General features: G+C 33.5%; 1 protein-coding gene across 7 annotated transcripts in view; it reads right to left on the bottom strand.

Moving 5' to 3' along the window:
- Positions 1–7,693: 7,693 nt before the first annotated feature.
- Positions 7,694–25,126, bottom strand: part of LOC145937154 (transcription factor hamlet) — a 169,897-nt gene continuing 152,464 nt past the window's right edge. For 6 of the 7 annotated variants that reach the window (XM_083040044.1, XM_083040045.1, XM_083040046.1 and 3 more), the window contains 4 exons: positions 24,361–24,487; positions 14,840–14,939; positions 11,920–12,076; positions 7,694–11,838 (listed from right to left, as the gene is read on the bottom strand). In XM_083040044.1, the coding sequence (XP_082896170.1) occupies positions 9,820–11,838; positions 11,920–12,076; positions 14,840–14,939; positions 24,361–24,487 (2,403 nt within the window). In that variant the 3' untranslated portion in view covers positions 7,694–9,819. The remainder of the gene's footprint in view (positions 11,839–11,919; positions 12,077–14,839; positions 14,940–24,360; positions 24,488–25,126) is intronic. The other variant, XM_083040043.1, reaches the window with a different exon arrangement.

Here is a 25,126-nt window from a genome sequence, read left to right as displayed (position 1 = left end):
GATCCGAGACACTCGCACGCGATGCTGTATATACATGCGAGATCTCTATCCCTCTCTGATTCGACAAACGCCACTCACCGTAGGACACAACAGAGCACGCCCGATAGAAAATTAAACTTTTTTATGTATAATGGTTGGGAAATAGCGACGATGTTGGTAGATTCTGCTGGCTAAGGCATTTGATATATTATGAGAGCAAAGAAAACACCTAGGAAAATTAGCAAAATTGAAGGTGCAGGTGATTAAGATCTGTCGAAAGATCTTGCAAAATATTTTGTTTCAAAAACATATAAATTATATAATTATTATTAACTTTGTATAAAATTTTGTGAACTGTTGTTAAACATGTATTTGCGTATGTTTGTGTTTTAGTCTTTTACGTCGAATTGAAAAAATATCTAGGTATATCTTATATATATTACTTGGAGAGTTTTGATTATAAATAAAATGACTTAATCATCTTTCGACTAGCTGAAGCATTCTTCGATATTTATTTAGCGGCGAATTTCCTGTCTTGATCTACAATATCTTAATAAATAACATCATTTAAATTGTCATCTATTTTATCTAAATTATATTTGATACAGAAATCGTTTTTGTATTATTTATTCAAATATTTTTATATTGATTTTTATATACGGATCATTGTGAGGAATAATTAGTATAAGTAATTTTACATTTAAAAAATTGTATTCTCATTTTAAGAATTTTCCACTTATTTTTAAAATATTCTTTTAAAATAAGCATCAAAAGTATTCTTTTATCTTAAGAAGGGAATTCTCTAAAGATTAATATGAGATATTAATCCATAAAAATGTAGACAAAATAGGATGTATTATTATATTAACAAGAAAGTACATTATTTTATAACACACGGGCAACAAAATATCATAAAGAAAATATAGATACAGTATAGACCAAACATGATGTGTGAGGCGTAAAACCTGGGTCTTGGAACGATTAAATTAGATTATGTACATATTACTTACTCGTAAACACTTCTCTTAAGAGTCGCTAGAGTCTTCTTTTTTGAGCCACTTATTAACTTCATCCATTCTTTTAATAAACTAAAATTACTCAATGACAAATACTGCACTGTAAATTGCACTATTATATAACTATATATGTTGCTGAAATATGACCATGTAACGCCAAATAAACGATCTGCATAAAAAAAAAACATATGACCATGTGTTATTAACAAAGAATATATTCTTAGTTTTAAAAGATATTCTAAAAACACTTAAAAAAAATATCTGTTAAGGATTTTATAATATAATCCTCTTTTACTTGGAGAATGCAATGTTTTCAATATACCTACTTATTTTAAGAAGCAAATAAAATAAAATCACTATTTACTTCAATTGAAATATCGTGGCTCGTTGGATTTGAAAGTTTATGACTACAAATCTCTGATTGATAAAGCAAGCAAATTTAAGCAAAATCGCGTGTAAAACAAATGATGCGTTGTAAATGGCAGATTAGTTGCATCACGATCTAAGTCATCCTTTTAAGCGACATGCGCTCAATGTTTCTCATTCCAGTCCGATCCGAAGGAATCCCTTGACATTTGCACCGTGCGCAATTGTGTGCGAAACACGTACGTCACTTGCACGTGATTATGCGCCAGGTCTCCACCCAATACACATACATACATATACACACATATACACACACAATAAAATGACGACGACTCCCACATTGCTATCTGCTGCAGAGTTCTGCCTGTTAAAAGCTGAGACTTGTATTCGCACAACTCGGTCTTACGTAACCGAGATGCATCTTCTGATGCGTTTAATGATGCACACGATATATCAATTCGGCGTCGCAAGCAATTTACGCTTCATTGGAGAGACACCATAGACAGAATATTGTATATACATCATGAGATCCTAGATCGCAATTAATGTTCAAATCCACCTACGCAGTAGATGGTTATCGTCAACTCCAACTTGGAGGACAACGTGATCATTCGTTACAGCAGGTCAGAGGATTCCCAAGAACGTATAATGGCTGCTCTCGCGCGCTGATATCAATGATTACTATTTATCTCGATTGGAAGAAGAGATAAGGCGCAATTATTCATGGAAATTTTCCGATGCATCGATTGGCTCATCGTCAAGGTGCCTTCCTATCTGCCTACTTAGCCTGCTTAGCCGGAAAAAGATCAGTTACATAATCACACTTCTTCTTCTTCCTCTGCATACGACCGTCATAATAAGGTTCACTTGACAAACGATATCGCGTTTGTTTTGTATCTCGTCCTCTAAATGGAGGTTCTTCTCTCAGATGAATGATCAAATTGCTTGGGTGATCTTGTGGGAAGATATAGTTGACATCACGATGAACATCGAATAATTAGACCAAGTTTTCCCGGCAAAAAAATGTAGGTCCTTTCTCGCGTATCTGATTACAATTATTCAAGCGCGATTATATCTAATAGCTTTGCGCGATTGATTATACCCGATTTCAATTTAAGGCAACATATCCACGAAGTAAAAACGTCATTCTGTTATTAATCGGCGAGTGAAGTAAAAATAAATTATCGTTAATTCAAAAACCGGATCAATATTCAATCATCGTTGCGTCAGATATTTTTTTTAAGTGTTTTTAGAATATCTTTTAAAACTAAGAATATATTCTTTGTTAATAACACATAATCATATGTTTTTTTTAATGCAGGTCGTTTAGCATATTAGCTTGAATATATCAAAAACATCTTTTTCTTAAGATTGGCTTTTAATTATGCGTTTTGATTCTTTTTGCTGATATAATGAAAGGAGAATCGTCGTGAAGCGTGAAGGCATGTGTTGCATGCCTGTCCTCCGATATTAATCGAGAGATTTTTCTCTCTTTCTCTTTCATCCCGCGAGAAAATTCAGTGGTAGAAAGGGAAACATGGCAAGAACCAGGGGCTACCTCAGTGAGTTCGAGCTCGAACTTCACCAAACAGTGAAAGTGTAATGTACTGATTTGCTTAGGCGTTTTTTAGGAAAGAGAAAGAAAGAGAAAGAGTCTTCCAGAGTCTTTGTCTTTGGATATATGCATGTCCTTCCTGCGTAAATACCTAACCTAATCTAGATGAACACGTAGACCAGACGGCGATTGATCATCCTTCGCACGCGCTGAATAAAGGAAGAAGCTGATCCGTCTTTTTTTTACAAATTGTCATTATATGATTTATAAATCCGCGAGAGAAGGATAACCTTCGTTCAGCATCTCGAGGACATCTGTCGTAGGTGGCGGCGGCGATCGAGTTAATTATATAACTACGTAAAAGAAGATGTTGATCACGACAAGTTTTTTGTAACAATGGTATGTATAAAGCGATAATTGCGTGCGAGCATCATCTCCCGTAGATGGTTAATAAAATATCACGCAAATATATTCAAGGATACCGACGGCATCCTTCGACTTCGACGTTGGACCGTTGGACACAACTCAGACTTCAGACTCGCTAGAATTCTCGAGAATCACGTGAAGTTGCATGCAAGTCAATCGTGGGGATAACGATCGATATATTGGCATTACTGAGAACTCTTTTGTCAAACTGATTTGCTAAATTCATGCTATTACACTTATAATTCATTCAGGGATGAAAATTATTTCGTCCCCGAGGGCATATAATTTATCGGTCATTATATAGCCCAAGTGTAGCATCGTGCATCTCAAGCCGACTCTGTTCGTTTTCTAAGATCTACGAGCTGGATCTACACTGGCTGCGTACACAGATTAGAGATCGATGGGTGTGTTGTGCCGGTCGGATCGGGTGCGCGATCATGCGTTAAAATGAAAGGAGACGTGCCGAGATGTGAGAAATAAGAAAAATTATTCAGGCTCTCGACAACCGCTCGCTTTGGTATCCTAAAAGAAGAAATCTGCAGCGAGCTCGCTAAGCGATCTCATTCGTGCGACTATAGGTCCAATAGTTTAGATATTATTCTCGAAATTTTTCCACGCGTTGGAAATAGATTCGATCATTTTGTCGCGAAATCTTCTCCTTTGGGTCTTAACCCAATTGAAAAAGTCGGGATAAGAAATTCCGCGAGGTTAATTGAAACCCTCGTCGAGATGCGATGATAGATAATAGATAGCGGTGCACGCTATTAACGATTCGCGAGCATATATCTATCGATTTGTACCGCTAATCGCTAGGTCGATCCGGTCGGCACGATTTTTTTTTCACTTTCTAAAACGTGCTACAAGAGCGCGCGGAATTTCGTGATTAGCTCGGTTGTTTTTGTCAATGTCACGCTGGCAATAATGTTCGTTGGCGCGTAGAATTATTGCCTCATCGGTGCCGTTGTAGATTGCTCTCTTGCTTGTCTCGGACCGCTCTTTCGTGATACGAAAATAAGATCATCAATATTTCTGCACTGACAAAATTATATAAGTTTGAGACTTCTCAATTTTATTTTTAGAATATTACTGTTCCAAAATAGGCACTAAAAGAATCCTTTTATATTAGAAGGGAATTCCTCTAATGATTGGTATCAGATATTTCTAATTTATAAAAATGTAGACAAAGTGAGATTTATTTTTACATTAACAAAAAGAAAAGTATTATTTGCAGCATACAGACAAAGAAAGACCATAAAGAAAGCATAGATGTAGTACATATAGGTATAGACCGAACATTATGAGGCACGATGAAATCTGGATCCTGAATGATCAAATTAAGTTATATTACACGTTACTTACTAGTGAACACTTCTCTTAAGTCATTTTAGTTTTCTTTTTCGAACTACTTATTAACTTCATCCATTCTTCTAATAAACTTCTAATAAAAATCATTCAATGCAAACACTGCACTGCACTGCAAATTGCAACACTATATAACTATGTTGCTACAACAATATAACCATTTAAAATAAACGGTCCATATAAATAATATACGACCGTTTATTATTAACAAACAATATTCTTAGTTTAGAAGATTTTTGTTCTAGAAACACTTAAGAATATCTATTAGAAGAAAAACTTTACAGTATAAGTCCTCTTACTTCGAGAACATAATTTCTTCGATGAAACTTCGATTATCGATATTTCTGTCTACAAAAGCCGTTTGGCTCCTTTTCAACAAAAAAATCTTCTCTTGTCCCATTTCTAATCATATTTAATTTTTTAATCGCATTTTAGTTTGCACACAACACACAACCATCGATTAAGATATCAGAATTTGAAAAACTTCCAATACTGTCGGATATACAATCAATTGTTTTTCTTTTTCATAATAAGTGTCTCTTGCATCGTTTCTTGCTAAGAAACAAGATAGATCCATTATGTGTTTTCTATCCATTAACTTAAACGTCTAAAACAATTTTTATTATGTTTATATTTTGTATTTTACGATATTTTGATATAAATATAAATTGTATAAACAAATTGTAATATATTTTTATGTTTTTGCATGCTGACAAAATCTGATTTCTACTTTCTCTTGTCTCTACCATCGTCTCTCTTTTTGATTACCCCTTTTCATACCCTTCATTAGCGCGACGAAGAAGTCTCGGTCTCGGGTTACATGACGTAAATGTCAGCTTTTTACAACTCCGTTGATTAAGACACACTCTTCTTGCGATCGAATCAGGCTGTAAGCTCAATCGACGTGCATTTCTTGCCCATAGACGTAAATTAACGCAATACCTAAGAGGAGTTTTTAACGAATTACGATGGGATTTCATGAAATTGTTTGAAAAAAGGTCATCAATATATTTTTTGTACAAACTATATTCACAACTTTTTGCCATCACGACGTTATATTTATCTAAAAAAGAAAACAACAAAACGAGAACAAAATACATATATTATATCCAATAATATTTAGGTTTTGATTCAAGTAATTAATATCTATAAAGAATTCAAATAGGGTATTGTTTGTAACTTAAATATAATTTTATTAAGTAAATCGGTATATTTAATATTAATTTGATCTTTTAGCTTAATATTGAAGCCTGAATCAGTATGTTTATGCGAGTTTCTTCCGCGATATCTTTTTATGCAACATATTATTATCACCTTCTATACATCACATCATTTCTAAATATGGCACAAAAATGCAAAAAAATGTGGTAAATAATAACATATTGAATAATAACAAATAATTATATATATTCGATATGCACAAGGAAAATTGTTTTGTTTTTTACGAATTTAAATATAACTCTGTGTTGATTATGAATTAATTAAAATTTACCGCACATCATAATAATTCAGAAATAACTCATGTATTTTATTCATATAAGGCAACTCGATAAATATAAAATGATACAATTAGAGTGATAACTACTATAACGTCGAATTAATCGGCGTATTTACTTATTGTTTCCTTTGGCGATTCAACGATACAAGAGTTTAAGTGGCACGTGTAAACGTTATTGTTCAGTCAGATAGATTTGAATGGGATCGAGAATGGCGTATATGATAATAATACAATACAAATCTCGGATCTCTCGAGTGGGCGTCAAAGGATCGATTCAAGCAAATGTACCCCGCATGTATATATATACATATATATACAGGCAAAGTTCAATCTTCATTAAATCAACGCCAGACCATGCATCAATTAACTCGTTTACAGCCATTCGAGATTTTTTTCATTTTAGCAACATTTGTTTGCCAGAGTTTCTCAGTTAAACAATGTTAAATTAAATTTATAATATATAAAATTAATAATATGAATAAATCAATAGTGAAAATTTGTAAAAGTAATTATTGTATCAAGATAGAAATTAAAAAAGAAATTAATAATAAAGATAAGATAATTTATAAGAACAATTATATTATTATCTTAAGATAAAGAAACTTATCCATTATTTTATATAATTGTAAGAAAAAAGTCATTCATATGTAATCGTTTGTGTTTACCATTTTCTTATAATGTAAAAAATTGTATTTTTATTATAAAATAAATTGTTATTAAACTACAATGTGAGAATTGTAGAATTAAGCGTAATCTAGTGTCTTGAAGATGAATTGTTAGTTAGAAAATATCTTGCCTTTAGAGCAGATATTATTTATCGTCGATAAATAAGAAAGTCTCTGCACTTTACAATTTTCTAAAATTGTTTAAATAAAAATCAAAGTAAATTGTATCGTAGGGTTAATTTCTTTTTATGATTTTTTAATAAAATTTATAATTTATTTAATACAAAATTGTTTATCTTAATTGTATGCAACACCTAGAGCGCAGCACCAGTCAGTAAAGCGAGTATATTGAAGAAGTATTCACTTTATCATATTTGTATTTATAAATTATGAAAAACATAAGTCGCATTTTTCTCAAAAATAAAATAATTGCATAAAGTATTATTTAATATTTTTTTTAATTGTTGAAACAAACAGTTTAATTTTTATGTAAAAGAAGTATATATCTTCTATTCAAATTAATTCAATTATTTATTCTTCAACTCTGCTATGTAACTCTTAATTGTAAGAAGAATAATATACTGTTGTTTTATTTTACTATTTATATTATTTTTGCTTCTATTAAATGTAAGCAAAGCGTACAAAATACCAAAATTATAGTCGTTCATCAAATCGGATAGGAATATAAGATAAAAAGGAGATAATCGACACAGAGGTAACATTAGCATTTAGGTAATCCACAACTTGAAGTGTAATATTTTAATAGTAATCATAATGAAGAGTTACAGGATGCTTTTTTTATACAGTATGTATAGATAGACAGCGTCGTATAATATAGTTTTTCTTAAGTAATTCGTTCAATATATTTATGCTCTATAATCACTTCATAAGTTTATTATTCTCTATAATAAAAGAGAAATAGAAATAGAGAAGGAGAGAGAGAGAGAGAGAGAGAGAGAGAGAGAGAGAGAGAGAGAGAGAGAGAGAGAGAGAGAGAGAGAGAGAGAGAGAGAGGAATGGGGAGAGAGAGAGAGAGAGAGAGAGAGAAAGAGAGAGACAGAGAGACAGAGATATGTAGAATGTGTATTCGTAAAATCTTTACGTGAAAAAACAAGTGAAGCTCCAACTCTCGGTGATTACAAACGAACAATATATTCTTTGTATCATTTATTTTATTTTTTTTTTTTATTAATCGCAAGCGTACTTAGTATACATGTAATATACTGTATGCTTAATCTCTCGTCGTTAACTTAACTTTCTCGTCATCGGTTAATTGTAGAGACGCGTTTCTTCTTATTGTTAAATATTCCTACTGGGGTGAGTGAAACGCGAGGGACGATATGGTTTGCTAATCGTGACTTCTTTCTCGTTCCATTTTTTTATCACGAGAAAAAAGAAACCCCCTAGGAAATCGTATTTATATATATATATATATATTAATAAAAATCGAGGAAGGGAATCTTTCCTCTTATCTCTTTACAAATGTTAATATATGACCTAATAGAGAAATTTGTACACAGTTCTTTTTCGCGATAAGATTTTGTTTCTTCTTCTAATTATTTAATTATACATTATTCCCTCTTCGCGTGAATTTCTTCTTCTCGTCGCTTTTCATGACTTCATACATCAATTTTTTTTTAATACACAAATATGATGCTAAAAAAATTTCCTCTCATTTTGCTCAGGTCCTAAGTATTTTATATGACGAATCTCGCATCAAATGATTTTTGGAATTGTTTCTCGTTGTCTCGTCTCACTCTTGCTAATATTATATAATCATCTTTGTTTGTAGCTATATTCTAATAGAACTTTCGGACAATCCTCAAGATTAGAACCGATCGAAGTGATTATAAGCGCGATCATCATCTCTTATACGATAGGATTTTTACAACAAATCTAACCTCCGCGATTACTCAAAGAGTTCTGAACGTAACATGACTATAATACACTGTTAAAAACAAATCGGTTGAGAATAACGCACACGTAGATATATGTATATATGTAGGATTTACAAACGTCAGTGTGATTGGATTATTTATCGATCATGGTGGATACATTGCAAGCAAGTTCAACAAATCTGTGTAACCTTCGTAGAGGCGCTTCGATCGTTCAATGCTTATGACGTATACGACGATTTCCTTTGCCGAGCGACGATGTAATAATAACGATAAATTAACTCTGTTAATAATAGCAATAAATAATGTTATCGCGCGCGCTTCTTTCAATCGATGCCAAGGACAAAGAGGGATGGGGAAGGGGAGGCGGTAATAATTATTTAATTACGTGCGCGTATTATATATTCATATAACGAATCTGTAGAAACTATAGAACTAGGTGATAGAAGAGCTTCTGATGTGTGTCTATGTATATCTGTATGTATTTGTGTGTGTATGTATATGTGTGTGTAAAGAGAGAGGGCTAACTGGTCCTTTTGTAGTTCTTTATGCTTAGTGCAAACAATAGTGTAGCGTAAAAAAGAATTGCGTCGAAGTATTCAGGGATTTCGTTCGCTGAGTTCTTTGCATTTTTGTTTGTAGAGCATGTGTTTTACAAGTATAATTGGGGTTTTAATTCTTTGTGATTATATTCCTTGGGAACTTCTCCGGAGAATGAGTATATATACTGACTTGTAATTATAATTATCACTGTCGGCTGTCTTTCATGGAGATTTACGGTATCATCACCGGAGAATAATCCGTATTATTATAACTGGAAAATACGTTTGTCGTGTTTCTCGTGAAAGTACAAGTATCGATGTTCTGCAAGATCTCGAAGTGTATCGGCAGACTATTCTAAGCTAAGGTAAGGTCGGGACGCTACCTCTCGAAGTAACGCCATCAAAATCGTCAAGAGTCCTGAGACGGAACGGTTACTCGCAAACGGTTCTACACATTACATTAAGAGAAAGCGAGCTCTTCTTCGAAGCGCAAATCACTCGGTTCGACCTCTGGGCTATGTTGAGATCTCGATCACCGGTTCCGCGGTGTTATTATTGAGCAGCTCCTGCTTCTCCCTAAGCTTCAAATCGTACTGCGAGGGCGACGGTGACTTTTTAGCTTCGATCGGCGAGAGTCCATCCGTCTCTTCTAGAGGAGACGCACCCTCCTCGCTATCCTCATCCTCGTCGTACTCGACCTCCATCTTACTCTCGTTTATCTCCCGCAGTCGATTGGGAATATAGGCCGGATGGGGTAGCCCGTACCCACCCTCGCCACTGTAAGTACCCACCTTGCCCATGAAAGACCTAATCTCGTCGAAATACGTGTCCTCCCGCTCGTTCTCGTTGCTACTGCCGGGCGAGTCAGCGACCGACACTACGCCGCTACCGTCGTCAGCCTCGTGCTTCTTAAGATGTCGGTCCAGATTGGTCTGCTGGCCAAAACACCTCTCGCAGAGCGGACACTTGAAAGGCCGTTGCTTGTCGTGGATGTTCCTGACGTGTCGCTGCAGGTTGCTAGAAATGCTGAAGGATCGCTCGCAATACTTGCATTTGTACGGCTGTTCGCCGGTGTGGGTCCTCAGATGTCTCGTCAGATTGGCCGAGCGGGGAAACACCTTGCCGCAAAACTTACAGGAGTATCGATCCTTCATCTTGCCGTGGACGTGGTGATGATGGTGATGATGATGATGGTGATGAGGAGGTATCACAGCCTCCTGAAATGGTTTTACGCCGGGGAACGCGCTCAGCGGCGGCCGGGCGAGCAAATCGAAGCCACTTCCTGGCCTAGCGCCGCTGAGCCCGTTCATAAGCGAGCCTAAAAAAGGAAGCCCGCGAGGTGGACCAAAGGGCGGGAGCGGGGGAATCAGTCTGGACTCTGGGCCGGCTGCACTAGGGGGCGGCGGCGCGCCGGGAAACCCCGGAAAAGTCCCCGTTGAGCCGCGATACATCGTTTCAAGAAACATTGGATGTATCGGTCTGGGATAAGCCATATGCGGCGGCGTATTGGTCGGCGGTTGTTCAGTCGGTAGGCTGGTCCTCAGTTGATGAGGACTGTTAGGTACATCTTTAGATTCGAGTTCCATTGACGGCCGAGCAACAGTGTCCTCTTCCGGTTTCGGAGGGTCAGGAGGTGCGGGTGTCTCCTCCATCTGCACCGGTGCCGGCGATGGTGTGCGACTCTTCCTGCTCGCGGCTTTCACAGTGGCGTGCTGTTTCCTGGTCTGCACCCTTAAATCCAGCGGTTGCTCCGTCGTCTCTTCCTTCGAGACATTTGACACATTCTCGCTTCCCATTTTTTGTTCGTTGCTTCTGGTTACTTCTCTTCTCTTGGATAGGTCGTCATCGCTCTCCGGAGTCGGTTGAACCGGAGGTCTAGCCGGAGACGGTCTGAAGGTAGATGTAGCCTCCTCTGCCGTAGAAGGAGACACCTTGTTATGTTGCGGCAATATCCTCGGGGGAGTAAATCGTTCCTTCTTGGGGCTCTCGCTCCTCTTCTCAGTTTCTTCGATCTTCGGCGGGAAGAGCAAAGGCGTATTCAAGAAATTTGCAGCGTTTGGAAAGATTCCCGGATATGGACCCATCAGACTAGGTGGGTAGAAAGGCAGACCGCCTGGCAGGCTCACGGGAGGTCGTGGATACATCAGGAAGGGACTTGTCGTCGGCGTCGGTAACTGCGGCATAGTTCCAGGTGGACCGGTTGGGGTCGTAGAGTCGCAAAATCGCTTATGCTTCGATAACGACGTCACCGTGCTGAAGGACTGTCCACATTTAACGCATTTGATTTGCATGCGACAGTCGGCGTGCATGCGTTTGTGCCGGCATAAATTCGAGAACTGCGTGTACGCCTTGAAACAGACCTCGCACTGGAAGGGCTTCACGCTGCTGTGGATGTGAGTGTGCTGTTTTAGGCCGGAACTGGTCGCGAACGTCTTGCCGCACTCCGTGCAAGCGTGGCTCCTGGCACCTACGTGATGCGTTCTGATATGGCGCTGTAGATTCGACGGGTCCGTGAAGACCTGCCGGATGTTCGACTTTTAGCGATATTTGGAAGATGTTACTAGATCGGGAGGATTGTCTGGTTTTGGCGAGCGAGGCGCGAATTTAAAACTTACCTTCGGACAATTCTCGCAGGGATAATTTCTGAGATCACCGTGAACGATAGCACGATGCCGTACCAGAAGCGGTCGCCAGGCGTAAGCACGGGGACAGCTGTCGCAACGGTGCTGGTCCGCTGGGTATCTGTGACAAGTCACCAGGTGGCTGTCCAATCTGAAAATAAATTATTCGAACAATTCATTAAATGTGGCATAAGTAATATAATTAATTACAGTTCTTTGTTTAACAAACACTGACTTTTTCTCAAACACCGGAACGAGACTAGTCGTTTCTTATAATTTTTTGGACGCTGAACTACGAATCCGGTTTCCAAATTGCTCCATCATGTCACAATTTTGAAAAATTTGCAATCAAAGTTGTACAAAAGGGCTATTTTCACGAAGTTTGTCATATTATAGCTATAATATATGACGTGCTAAAGAAATTTTATTGCAATCAAAATAAAGTATATTGTTAGGACTTTCAACCCTCGAAAGGAATTTTTGGTGTCTCTTATGGTTAGCAGGATATGCATGGTTAAATATAAGATGTGTTGCGGAAATTAGCTAGGACTTACAATTAGGTTATTGACGATTTACTAAATAGCTCTCAATTATGTTTATTTAAACTTTTAGGTCTGAATATGAATTCAATGTCAAAATTGTCAAATTTAAAATAGTGGACTCAATATGGTAGACGCAAAATTTAAAAAATTTTTTCTTTATAAATCTGCCGTATTGAGACCTAAGTCTCATAGCTAACTTCCGCAATACATTCCATTTAACCTTGAACATCTCTTATTGACTATAATTGACATCAAAAATTTCTTTTCAGAATTGAAAGTTCTAATAACATACTTTATTTCGATTGCAATAAAACTTCTCTAGCATGTCTCATATTGTTGCTATAATATGACGAAATTCATGAAAATAGCCCTTTTTTGCAATTTTCATTGAAAATTTTTCAAAATTATAACGTGATGGAATAATTTAAAAACCGGATTCGTATTCAGCGCCCAAGAAATTATAAGAAATGACTAGTCTCGTTCCGGTCAATTTCTTTTGTTGAACAATGTTATAGATAAAGATTTAAATCAACGATAGATGACTCTTTCGGCGGGCAAAAATGTTTGCGAAAAATTACTCTCCTTGGTATACCTTGCTAGAACTTTAATCAGAACACCAGCGCGAGCAAGCAGGATGCTTGCTACGGTAACTGACTTGCGCCGATAAAGACCAGGCGCAATCCCGGATGATGACTAAGTGACTCTGAGGCGAGTGGCGAGTGGCGAGTCTCGACTCTCATGTAATAACGGTCGCACGCCCCTGAAGAAGAGGGCGGCCGTCGCGCACGAACGCACGCCGTCACGAAGAAAAGCCATCGTTAGGGGGTGGGAAAGGGGAGGGGGAGGGAAAAAGAGTGGTTGTCACGGGTAGGCATGGGTTATCGTCACACGGGAGAACGCTGTAGTGTGCGGCAACATTGATTTTACACCCCCGGACACACGCGTCGTGTGAAACCTATTCGCGGTGAGATAGTGCCTTCATGGTGACTTCATGCCGTGCCAGATGAGCTGCGGGCACGCGACGCCTTCGATGATCTATAAGGGGGTGGCCGCTTTAGCGCCGCTCCTGATCCCGGCGTAGGGTTTAACGCCCCACAACAGGTGAATCTGCCGCGTCAAGGAACTTAGTGGCTTAATGTCGGCTGAGAAAGCACGGAGATTGTATCGTCGGTGTTGGAAAGACGGCGAGAGCCGGTCACCAATTTTCAAAGCTTAAATTTCTGTAGTAATATTTGGCAAGTCAAATGTGATTGATTAAAGAGATGGAAGTTAATACAAGAAATAAATAAGGGTTCATCAAGAAAAGAGAGAACGGTATCATTTTAAATAATAATACACTCTTGAAAAAAACGATTACAACAGTTAAAATCCCATTTGTAGAAAAATGTACTCAAATATTGTACAAACCATATACACCAGTCAAATATACCATCAGAATTTTTAACTTTGCGTTCAATGGCGATGGATAAATAAAGACTGATTTTTATTTTAATAAAATAAAAATTGCATTCTCTCAGTAATTGCATAATGCCCGATGGATTTTGCATTTAAAGTTGCATTTTTTGTGCATCGTAAAATCATAGAGAGAGAGAGAGAGAAGAAAAAACTGAAATTCTCCTAAAGTAATTTATAGAGAATATTGCATTTAATTTGCCGTCATATTTCATATATACTTTTGCCGTCTAATTTTATATTAATTACTCTCTAATTAAAGGCAATGACACGGCGACAGAACGAATGCTGACTAAGCACGTTGTTCAATCGCAACGAGCAAGGAATCTCGAAGAAGAAGTCTCCAGGGAGGAAGAGAACGTTCTTGAGAAGCGCTCGCTTGCGTGACAAAAAGCTTTTGCGAGCACGTATATCGTATAGCCTCCGAGATTTGAAGGCGATTACGCATATGGCACTCACCCCCATCATTTCCATCGATTAATTAATAATTGACGATGAAAATCGACGGACGCGACGAAACGTTTTAACGTTGGTCGATAATGAAAGCGGTTGTCTCTAGACTCGATCCAGTAGGAGATGATAACCGAGCACGTAATCGTCGTTCATCTGATTTCAAAAGCGTATAATGATGTTCCATGAATCCTTCATGAGCTTTAGCTTACTGTATATCGTCGCGTTAACGTTGACAATTCGTCGGACAATGAAATGCGTGGAAATATAAAGATATCCTCTGTGTGAATAAAATAAAATTTTTTTACGAGATACGCGCGAGCCTATAAAAGTGAATAGTCTGCTCTATCATTGATTTAGCATTGAATATTAGGATTTTTGGAAGATATAGGTAGAAAATTATTTCTTCGCTTTATTCTCTGATTAAAACTTTTAAAAAATGAAACCATTATGATGCAATAAATACTTACAGCTCAATATCTTGGAACGGTTTGTCACAAACGGTGCATCTCGTTTCTCCCTCCTCCTCGTCCTCCTTGTCCTCGTCGACGGTTCCGCTGTGCTGCGAAGCTGTAAATGACGGATAATGAAGATTATACAAGTGTTCTCGGCAGATTACGATGATAGCTAAATTGTATCCCCTAAAGTAAATATTAAAATTGCAATAAAACTAAAAATTTTTTGTATTTATTTGAAACTATGGTTCTTTGTCAACGATATACGCTAAACATGAACATAAATTTATCATTGCTTCATATCATAAATTAAAAATTAAAAAAAATAGTATTTGGTACGATTTACAATATGTTTGCTAAATTGTACCCATGAGTTTTTAAAGTGTACCTCTAACAATAAAATTAAAAAATTGTAACAAAAATGAAGTTTAATTTTCTACAAAAGTTCTCAGTCTGCAACAAAACATATCTATAAGAATGTCATATTTATAATCATAAATTCTCTTCAATACTTTAACAAAAATACTTTATGTATCACAATATAAATATTAACTCAATATAATTATTAAATTTGATAATATTTTCTTCAATTATCCATTTAAATATAAAGAAAAAAAACTAATGCTTAAATAAAAAAAAATTTAGTAAATCGTACCAATACAATATAGAAGAAAATTAGTGATAGACGTTTTACCGAACTTCCATTGCTTTGTCAAATTTGTGAATAAAAAATAATCTTAGAACATTTTGCTGATTTTTCAAAAACGCTTCCACAGGATTAAATAAGGGGAAAAAATGCTTAAATAATAAGTTTAATTGCTTATCTTTCTCAATGTGATAGCTTAGGCACGGGGTGTCGAATATTACATGAAAATCATACAAAATAAATTCATGAACATCACTCATCAATGGATCGCTTGAGGAGAAAACAAACATTGCGGCATCTGCGATACAATAGCGTTAATACCTTAAAATATTTCAACTCTGTTTAAGAAATACAGTAGAGATACGATTTAACGATTCAGCATACTTTCCCCTAAGTGTGTATATGTGTATATGCGAATGCGAATAGTCATAGCTGTATAAATTACAACCCCCTGCGAACGATGATACGTGACGCGGTGTGGGCAAATTACGTGATCCAGAACCGCGCTAGGGCTACAGAAGCGTGGCGTGACAAGTGGACACTCGTGGATTGTTTCTGAATTATTAAATTAAAGTAGCTCTGTGTGTTGTATCGTCTGATCTACAAAACGAAGACCTCAGCGCTCCCATGAGATTCGACGATGATTTAACTAACTTCGTAGAACTGGCGGGAAACAATTTTCGATGAATTTCGTGGCATTAAATCGTCAACTTTTAATCTCACTACAACATTCTCGTAATTATATTGGGCTTTTCGTCGCGTTGTCAAATTGTTCGCGCGTTCAAATTTGTACTGGTGTTGAATCAGACATTTTCACTAACTATTTATACACAAAATTAATTTAAGTATGTATTATAATAAATTATAATTTTTGATTCCAAATTTATGATTAAAATTATATGGTATCTTAATTATAAATTAATTTGTGCAGGGACACACACATGATTAGAAAATATTTTTAATAAATATTATAATGAAATAATTTTTATTAATAAAAATTCTATATATATCAATATTTTATTAAATGTGCACGCATATATTAATTTATTAAATGTATATGTGCATAATTATTTGCGTCGTCATTTTATAAAATATTTACCGTCTAGTTAATAATCCCTCTCTTAAATATTGATCATCTACCACATTTGTAACACGATCGCACGCTTATAAAACGTTGAGTCACAATGGAATTCGAGTTATTTCACTGAAACTCTCTGTCACTTTTACCTTCTTTTTTTAAATAAATACGATCCGACACACAAGCGATCGCAAAGACAATAGATACATTGATGTTCTAGTTAGTTGACGATACACCGACCGGTGACTGCAAATGCAAGCGGGGGTGTTCAGAATCGCTCGCTATTGGTACGAGCGACCAGCCAATCGTAAGTGAGTCTCGACAGCCCCCCTGCGGCGTTTCACTTCCAAATATCAGAATATACCCGTAACGGCAGGTAAAATCAGAAACCCATGAAGGAGACAAGGTGCAATTATCAACGATTCAACACGCAACTGGCATCACTCTTATTACCGTGATGAGTATCGCAAATATATACTAGTGAAGACTAACTCTTATCAATCAGCTTTCCCTTGTTAAAATTAATTTTTTTATCTGTTTTTATGCAAATATTTCCTAAAATCTGTTAAACAAATATAGTAGAAAGAGGAAGATTTATTTCAATATATAGCAAACAAATCGAGAAGAGCAAACCCAAAGATAGCTGAAGCAATTAAAAAAAAAAATTTTTTTTATTTTTCAGATAATTTTTTTTCACATACGTGTAAGCATAGACGAGTACGATTTAGCTTAAGTTTAAACGACATACAACTTCCAACGGTTATTTAAATCTGCCGCTACACTTGTTTCTACCATATGGTCGAGTGATGGCCCCCAACGGACCTTTTCATGGGAACCGAGTACAATCCTCGTACCACCAACTACGCCCAACGCCATGCTACCATCTCTCCCCCCGGGCCTTTAGTCACGTTAATCGTTGCTCTCTCTCCACACGACTAATTCGTAGCGGCATACCGGGAATTTAGACAATAAAGGATGCGGCTGACTTCGAGTTCACCCTCAAAACGGTCTCGCTCGAATGCAAATTCAAAAAACAGCCCTAATAAAGAACGAGGCGAGAATTTTTTTTTTATTTTGCCTAAATAATATTATCAAGTAATGATACAATACTAATACAAATTATAAATTGTTTTCAGATATAATCAAAGAAATTAACTGATGATCCAAGTATATTCAAATAAATTGTGAATACTGAAAAGTTTTTGTGTGAATGTATATAAATTTGTCAAACAGTGGAATATCATCTTTTGCAAAGTTGTTAGATAATAATACATAAAGATAAAATAACAGTAAGGTAAATAGGGAATATTAGCTACGAATTAAATAATAAAAAAATAGATTATAAATGCTACATCAAAAGATAATAATACATTTAGTTCTTTGCACTGATACTCTAACGAGAAATATTTTCGTATAATTTTGCCAAAGAAAAGTTCATAATTTGTTTAATTAAGCACGCTGCATATTTTCAAGCGATCGTTCCTTAAGATTAATGAGAACGGTTGAAAGCATTATGTTAATCTACTCGTGTAGAAGGAGCCGGAACAAAGTCACGTTGCGGAAAGTCAACAGGTGGGATCCACTGGCAACACCCCCCCGCGGTCAAATAGTCAGTTGGCAGTTGTATGGGAAAAAGTAACGGAAATCAATGTTTTTGTCGCATCGGGACGAGTCCACGATTCAAAAGGGGAAAATTATTAAAATATTATTAATAGAAATAAAAAGTATATTTATTCATCGGTCGTGTTTATTACGCTTTTCTATCAAGGTTATCTTCATTCTTCCTCAATTAACACATTTCCGGCTGGTGAGAAACAGTTGAGTCGATTTTATTATTATAGAAACGACGATGTTTTTTATATAATAATAAAAAAAATTAAATATTTTTCCTCCGGTAAATTATCGTATATGTTATAAGAAATATATATCAACAATATATCCAAATTTGTCTCAATTTTTTTTAAACAAAGATGCAAATACAATATACAATTTTTAGTAAATATTGATATATTGTAACTTGCACATTACGGATCACTTTTCTTTTGACATATATTCATAGTTGACATATATTAGTAAAGGATGTATTTTTAAATAATAACGCTTTGAATTATTCGGTGTTCTATGTTTTTTTAATTTCTAAGATGCGACATTGAAATATCACAACTTTCGTACTTACTTGTATCACTTTTTATTATACTCTACTTGTATGTGTGTGTGTGTGTGTGTGTTCATTTATATTTTTTTATATTTATATTTATATTTTTAATTATAAATTATAATATGTAAAATAAATATAAATTAATAAGATATAAAAAATTGTCTGTTTTATTTCTTAATATTTTTTTTATTTTATCTAAATACTTTTTATAAAATATTTATTAAAAATTAAAAATATAAATATCTAAATAAACACTCAGATTCTCTCTATTACATTTATAATAAAATTTTCTATAATAAAATAATATAACATACGATTTGGAACTTTCCGCACAAAAGACAATTTAAAATAAATAAATTCCATATACTTGCATATTTAAATCTCTAAATAAATGTTTCATAATAAATAGAACTTAATGATGAATGCTAATTAATAAATAATAAAAATCTTTTGAAAATGATCAAAAATCATAATTTTGAAAAGTAATGTAAAGGTTGTATGTATAAGGTCATTGAGACTAAATTCTCTTTTCTAAAAATTTTATTTCTACAATATTTCAAAGTCGCATATCTTAGAAACAGAGAAAGCACATAACAAAGCATATTGTATACCATTTAGGAATATATTTTCTACAATATATCAATAGAAAAATGATCAGTGTAGTGTAAGTTGTTGTCAACATTTATCCAAAATTTGTATATAAAAATAAATACATTTAAAAAAAATGTAATAATATAAATATATTTTATATTTAACGCAATTGTATTTTAATAATATATTTTTTTAAGAAATAAATTTTGTTATATGTATTTTTTACACAGAAGTCAAAAGTTTTTTATAAATTTATATTAAATATATGTCTTTAAAAAAATCATATTTTAAAGAAATAATTGTTTAATATTTGTTTAATACATATAATGGTTTTAATATTTGTTCAATACATGTTTAAAATATGTTTCAAAGAATTACATTTATCTTTTATGAAATAAACAGAAAATCGATATCTGCCAGCATCTTTCTGTAAAAATTTGTCGCACGCGACCGTAGCGATTTCGAATCAAATGTCAAATAAATGTGTCGTTAGTCCGATGAATCAGATGGGGTTGTAACATGTCACACGCATCTCCCTACCTCGCCACCCCCTCAGGAAAGAGTGTCGCGTGCCCTTTTGTACGCGGATACCCCTTTTTTTCTCATTCTAACCCGTGCCCTTTTTTTCAATCGTCCCTAGGACCTGGTTACGCGCGTGTTAATCGACAATAGTTAGCTATAAATTATCCGCTACCCTAATAGAGCTATCAGAAAACACACCAAATACGGTACAGACGTAAAAAAAAAAGAGAAACGACGATAGAAAAAACAAGTATCGCAAAAAATCACAGTCATAAATCATCGTAATTGCCTGCAATAATTGGATCTACCATTTTACAACTTCCAATTCGATTCATGTAGGTCCCAAAAAATTGCTGGGAAAGTCATAATGTTTTGTAATTGGTGTAGATACATGTAAGGTTAGACATCTTTATGATATAATTAGTTATCTAAATTATAAACATTAATGATATCTGAAAGAAACTCAGATATGCATTTGCTTGCCGATACATTACAACTATGTACAATTATTTGTTAAATTTTCTTTTTCTTGCAGTTTAATGAAAGTATAAACTTATTGAGAAAAAGAGAAAAAAAATCAAATTATATCTTTCCATTTTATCAATAAATAATTAAAATATATTTAAATATATAAATTAATTTAATATTTTAATTAATATTTTAATATTTTAATATTTTAACTTCAATATTTTAAAATAAATTTAAAATATCTTTTTACAAGTATAATGTAACAAAAAGATTTATATTTGTAAAAAGCCGATATATTAAAAGTAAAATCGAACATCCGATATGTGCAAACAAAATATGAATTTATTAATATATACATTTGAATCCAATATATATCCAATATGTGTGTATGTGTGTCTGTGTCGGATATTTATTCAAGTTACATGTTCACTTTATATTATGTAGGTATATTAAAATAATTTTAATTTTTGTATGTTATATTTTGCATTCCCTCTCTGTGCACTTTATTTCTCTCTATATATTATATGTATATCCATCTTTATCTTTCTCTCTCTTCGCAGAAAAAATGATCTGTCCAAGGGATCGCAGATGTCCCTCGTAAGGGTTGGAACAGAGCGTATATCTTTTGACATCATTATTCTCATTGCATGCACCAGCTTGTCGGAGATTTTCTCATAAAACTAATTTTACTAAAATAACATAGTACCACTGTACCCTATATTATTAACGGGCTTATATTATTAACTCTTTAATAGAAAATATTAATCTCTTAATGCATAAAAGTATGCAAAAAATAAAAGTCTATTGTGAATCAACGGAAGAAAATGTGTATTAATATTATATATATTTATATGTAACAAAATTATTTTTAATGCCTCCGCTTTTCTCTCTTAATAAGTTGAAATTAGTTAAATAATCACGAAGAAAATAATGTAAATATCGAGAAAAAAATACAAGCTTTCACGATTTATGTTATTGATATAAAATGGGAGAGAATCACGTGGGTGCAACTTTTTTTGCGCCATAATTCTCATCTGCCTATTGTCGCAAATGAGATTCTTAATCTCGAAATTAATTCAGAGCAATTAACATTATTGGTAGGCTCAACTTAATTGCCGCAGTAACTTTTCGCGCTCTACTAAAGTCATTCCATAAAACTGTACCTCCCTTCTTTTGAACCCTCCTTCTAACCATGATTTTAGTTAAATATATATCAGAAATTTTTTTCTACGAAATAACCTTAAGTTATTCGTGAAAATTTGGCATTACTTTTACTATATTGTCTCTTATAATAAAAATATAATTTATTTCGTCAAATATAAAAAAAAATTATATACATAGTAAGAATAAAAATTATGCATAGTAATAATAGTAGTAATAATATATTTATTATTATTTATTATTATAAATTAAAAATATTTATATATATTTATTATTTTATAATATATATATTATAAAAATTTATTATTATTTAATATATATTTTATTCGTTTGTATTATAGTTTGATTATAAACTATATTTATTTATCAAAAAAAACCTCATTAACTTTCTTGAAGATTAAATATTAGCTTTTGATTTTTAGGAAACTCATAATTAGAATAAATCTCTTATAGAGCAATGTAATGTGCGATATAATATCTTAAATAACTTTGTGAATAACTGACTTTGTTATTGGAAAATTTAATATTAAATATATTAGAGTATCTCTTTCGGGAGGCGCGAGGAGACTTTAAACGAGGTCTCAAAATTATGACGAAAAACTGTTGGCGAATTAGTCGTAGACTCTGCGAGCTCAGCAGAACTTCGACAATAAGCCCGATTTTAATTACCGCGACATCTGGGTGTCGCGTATAACCCTCAGGCCCTACCAAGTCATCATCCAGATTCTGACCATCGCGCAGAAGTTACAACCAGATAATTGTCGAGCAGTCAGGCACGTAGACGCTACCCTTCTTCGTAAACGCCCCGAATATATTAACGGCGCAATGGTCCACATAATGAAATCCAACGATCGATTGGCCAAATTAAGCGGACAGATTAAAATGGCCGTTTTAATTGTTGAAAGTGCCATTTTACTTTACGCTTTTTATATATATGTATAAGAATTTTTCTACGATAAAAGGGTCGATTTCAGCATTAAAAGAAATAAAATATTAGGAATCAATTCAATTAGCAACAAAATATGATTGATATACACAGTTGGAAAATTTGTGTTTTCTTGTTAAATACGGTCTCCGTTAAAATTTTTGTGTTAAATATAACACATTCATGTGTTAATTTAACATATTGCTGTTATGTTAATTGGATTCAAATGTTAAATTATTAAAACAACTAAAAAAAAGTGTAAAAATAACACAATGTATATCTATTTTTAATTTTACACAATAAATATGTTCCGTATTATTAGTGACAAGATTTATCTGTTAAAATTTACAGAAAAAAAATGTTAATTTTACTTTATAATATAAGTGGGGGTGATAAAATGTAAAATTAACAATTTTTTTAGTTAATTTTTACATTAAAACTATGTTAATTTTACACAAAATTTATTTTAAGTTTATTTGAAGTTTGCATTTATTTTATGTTAAAATATTAACACAATATTCGTGTCACCATTTAACATATCCGTATTATGTTAAATTAACACAAAAATTTCTGTGGACCGTTTGGGACAGGTGATATTTGTTAAATTTAATACAAATTTTTCAACTGTGTACTTTAATATAATACACACAAAAAATCATAAAAAACATTACATATAATATAATATTAAATATATTTCATATATATATATAATATGTAATATTATATTAATATATGTTGCGTAAATCATATTAATTATAAATATTTATAATTTTTCTTTTAAATACACCCACTTACATTAGACATTAAAAAAGTTTTTTTTTTTTTACTTTAATTCTCAATCATTTAATTTATTTCTTTTTTTAATTTGAAAAAGATAAAAAATCCATCTTTATGATAATATACGCAAAAATGTGTTATCTGGAATATAATATTTCAAATAATTATTTTTTTAAACGGTGCAATTTAAGTGTATGTATTTTCGATACACATATATCATATGTAACGCAATTTTATAAATATGTATATACTTTATACACAAGTATCAATATTTTTATCAAAAAAAGAAATAAAAAGAAACACATGTTACGTTTAGATTGTATAGCATTTTGCGTATATCGGTAAACGAGAGGAGATGGTTCCGGGCAAGAGTCGATCGGGGAGGGATGAGGGAGGGACGGACAGGGCGACATGTGACTCGGACACGTCTATCTGCAGATAATCAGCGCTTATTACCGAACAGGGGTTAATACGCAACGACCGACCAGGTGAATCACGCCAGAGTCAAGGGTGCATGACGAGCAGCTCGTGCACACAACGATTCCCGATTTACCCTCTGCCCGCCCCCGATTCGTCGTTTCGGAAAACACCTGCCCTTGCACCTTCATTTGCGTTCATACTCGTGATCGCACGAGCCACCAACGTGCGCGATGTGTATCGCAATACAAAAAGTCATAAAGTCGTGCCGAAAATAGTCATCAACTCTCTCTCTCTCTTGCGTTATAATATCTCTTGCCGGCAATCTAAATGTTATTTTATTTCGTATTTTTTATTAGTTTTCATGTCTCTTATCATTTTTTTAAATAATAAATATATTACATTGTTTATTTTTATTTATCTGATCAATTTATTTATTTCATATTTAATTATATGAAATATTAACTTTATATAATTTTTATATATTTTACATAATTTTATATGATATTATATTTAATTAATTTTATATTATATAGAAAATAAATATTTTAAATTTACTTAGACTAAATTATTGTATTCTCTTTATAAAAAAAAAATTACAATTATGTATGTATGTGTCGTGCGATATAAAAGTATAAAACTACTTGAAGCATTTTCTACTGTCGACTATATGAATATAGACAAATAGATAAATTAAAACGCTTATATTTTATTTATAAAAAAGAGCTCATATGAAGATAAAATATTTTTATCACAAATTCTTGTTAAAGAATTATTATTATTAAACACTTACCAGTTTCTCGATCGCTTCTGTCTTCAGTTGTATTCTCACCCAGCATGTCCTGCAGCTGAAGTGGTTCCCGATGACCCAGAAGAAGCTCTTCGCCCGTTACGATATCGCGCACAGCTTCATACACCATCTGTGATTGTCGAGATTGATATTAATCAATATTTAATTCTTTAATCTTTCAGCACAAAAATACATTTCAAGTAATTATGAAGTTTTACTTCCTTTTTACAGTGTGTTTTACACCGTAAAATATAATTCTCTAAGGTTATAACTTATGTTAAAATTATTCCTTCATCGTTGCTGTATTAATTATGGATGTGGAACATAATTAATATAAAAACTTTTGCAAATAAGTATACAAAATTTTTGTCGAATAAATATGGAAGAAAATGTGTTATTAAATCTTTCTGTCATAAAATTGACATTTATAATGACGTTAAAAATAGAAAGAAATTATTAGACATTAATCGAAAAAATTGTATTCTCGAAGTAAAAGGACTGCATACTAAAATCCCTCTTAATAAATATTCTTATGTGCTTTATTCTTATATGTTTCTAGAACATCTTCTAAAATTATAAAAAATTGAAAGGATTTTCTAAAATTAAAAATATATTCTTTGTTAATAACAAAAGTTATGCGGATCATTCATTTGGTGTTATATGATTATGTTGTTGCAGCAATGTATATGGTTACATAGTGTTGCAATTTCCAATGCAGTAAAGTGTTTGTCACTAAATGGTTTTTCAATTTATTAGAAGAATGGATGAA

Source organism: Prenolepis imparis, unplaced genomic scaffold (genome assembly GCF_030444845.1).
Source record: "Prenolepis imparis isolate NDT839.2.m4 unplaced genomic scaffold, iyPreImpa1.0 SCAF_6, whole genome shotgun sequence".
Taxonomy (NCBI): Eukaryota; Metazoa; Arthropoda; class Insecta; order Hymenoptera; family Formicidae; genus Prenolepis; species Prenolepis imparis.
Note: the sequence above shows the minus strand (reverse complement) of the source record. Positions and strands in the feature narration are given on the sequence as shown.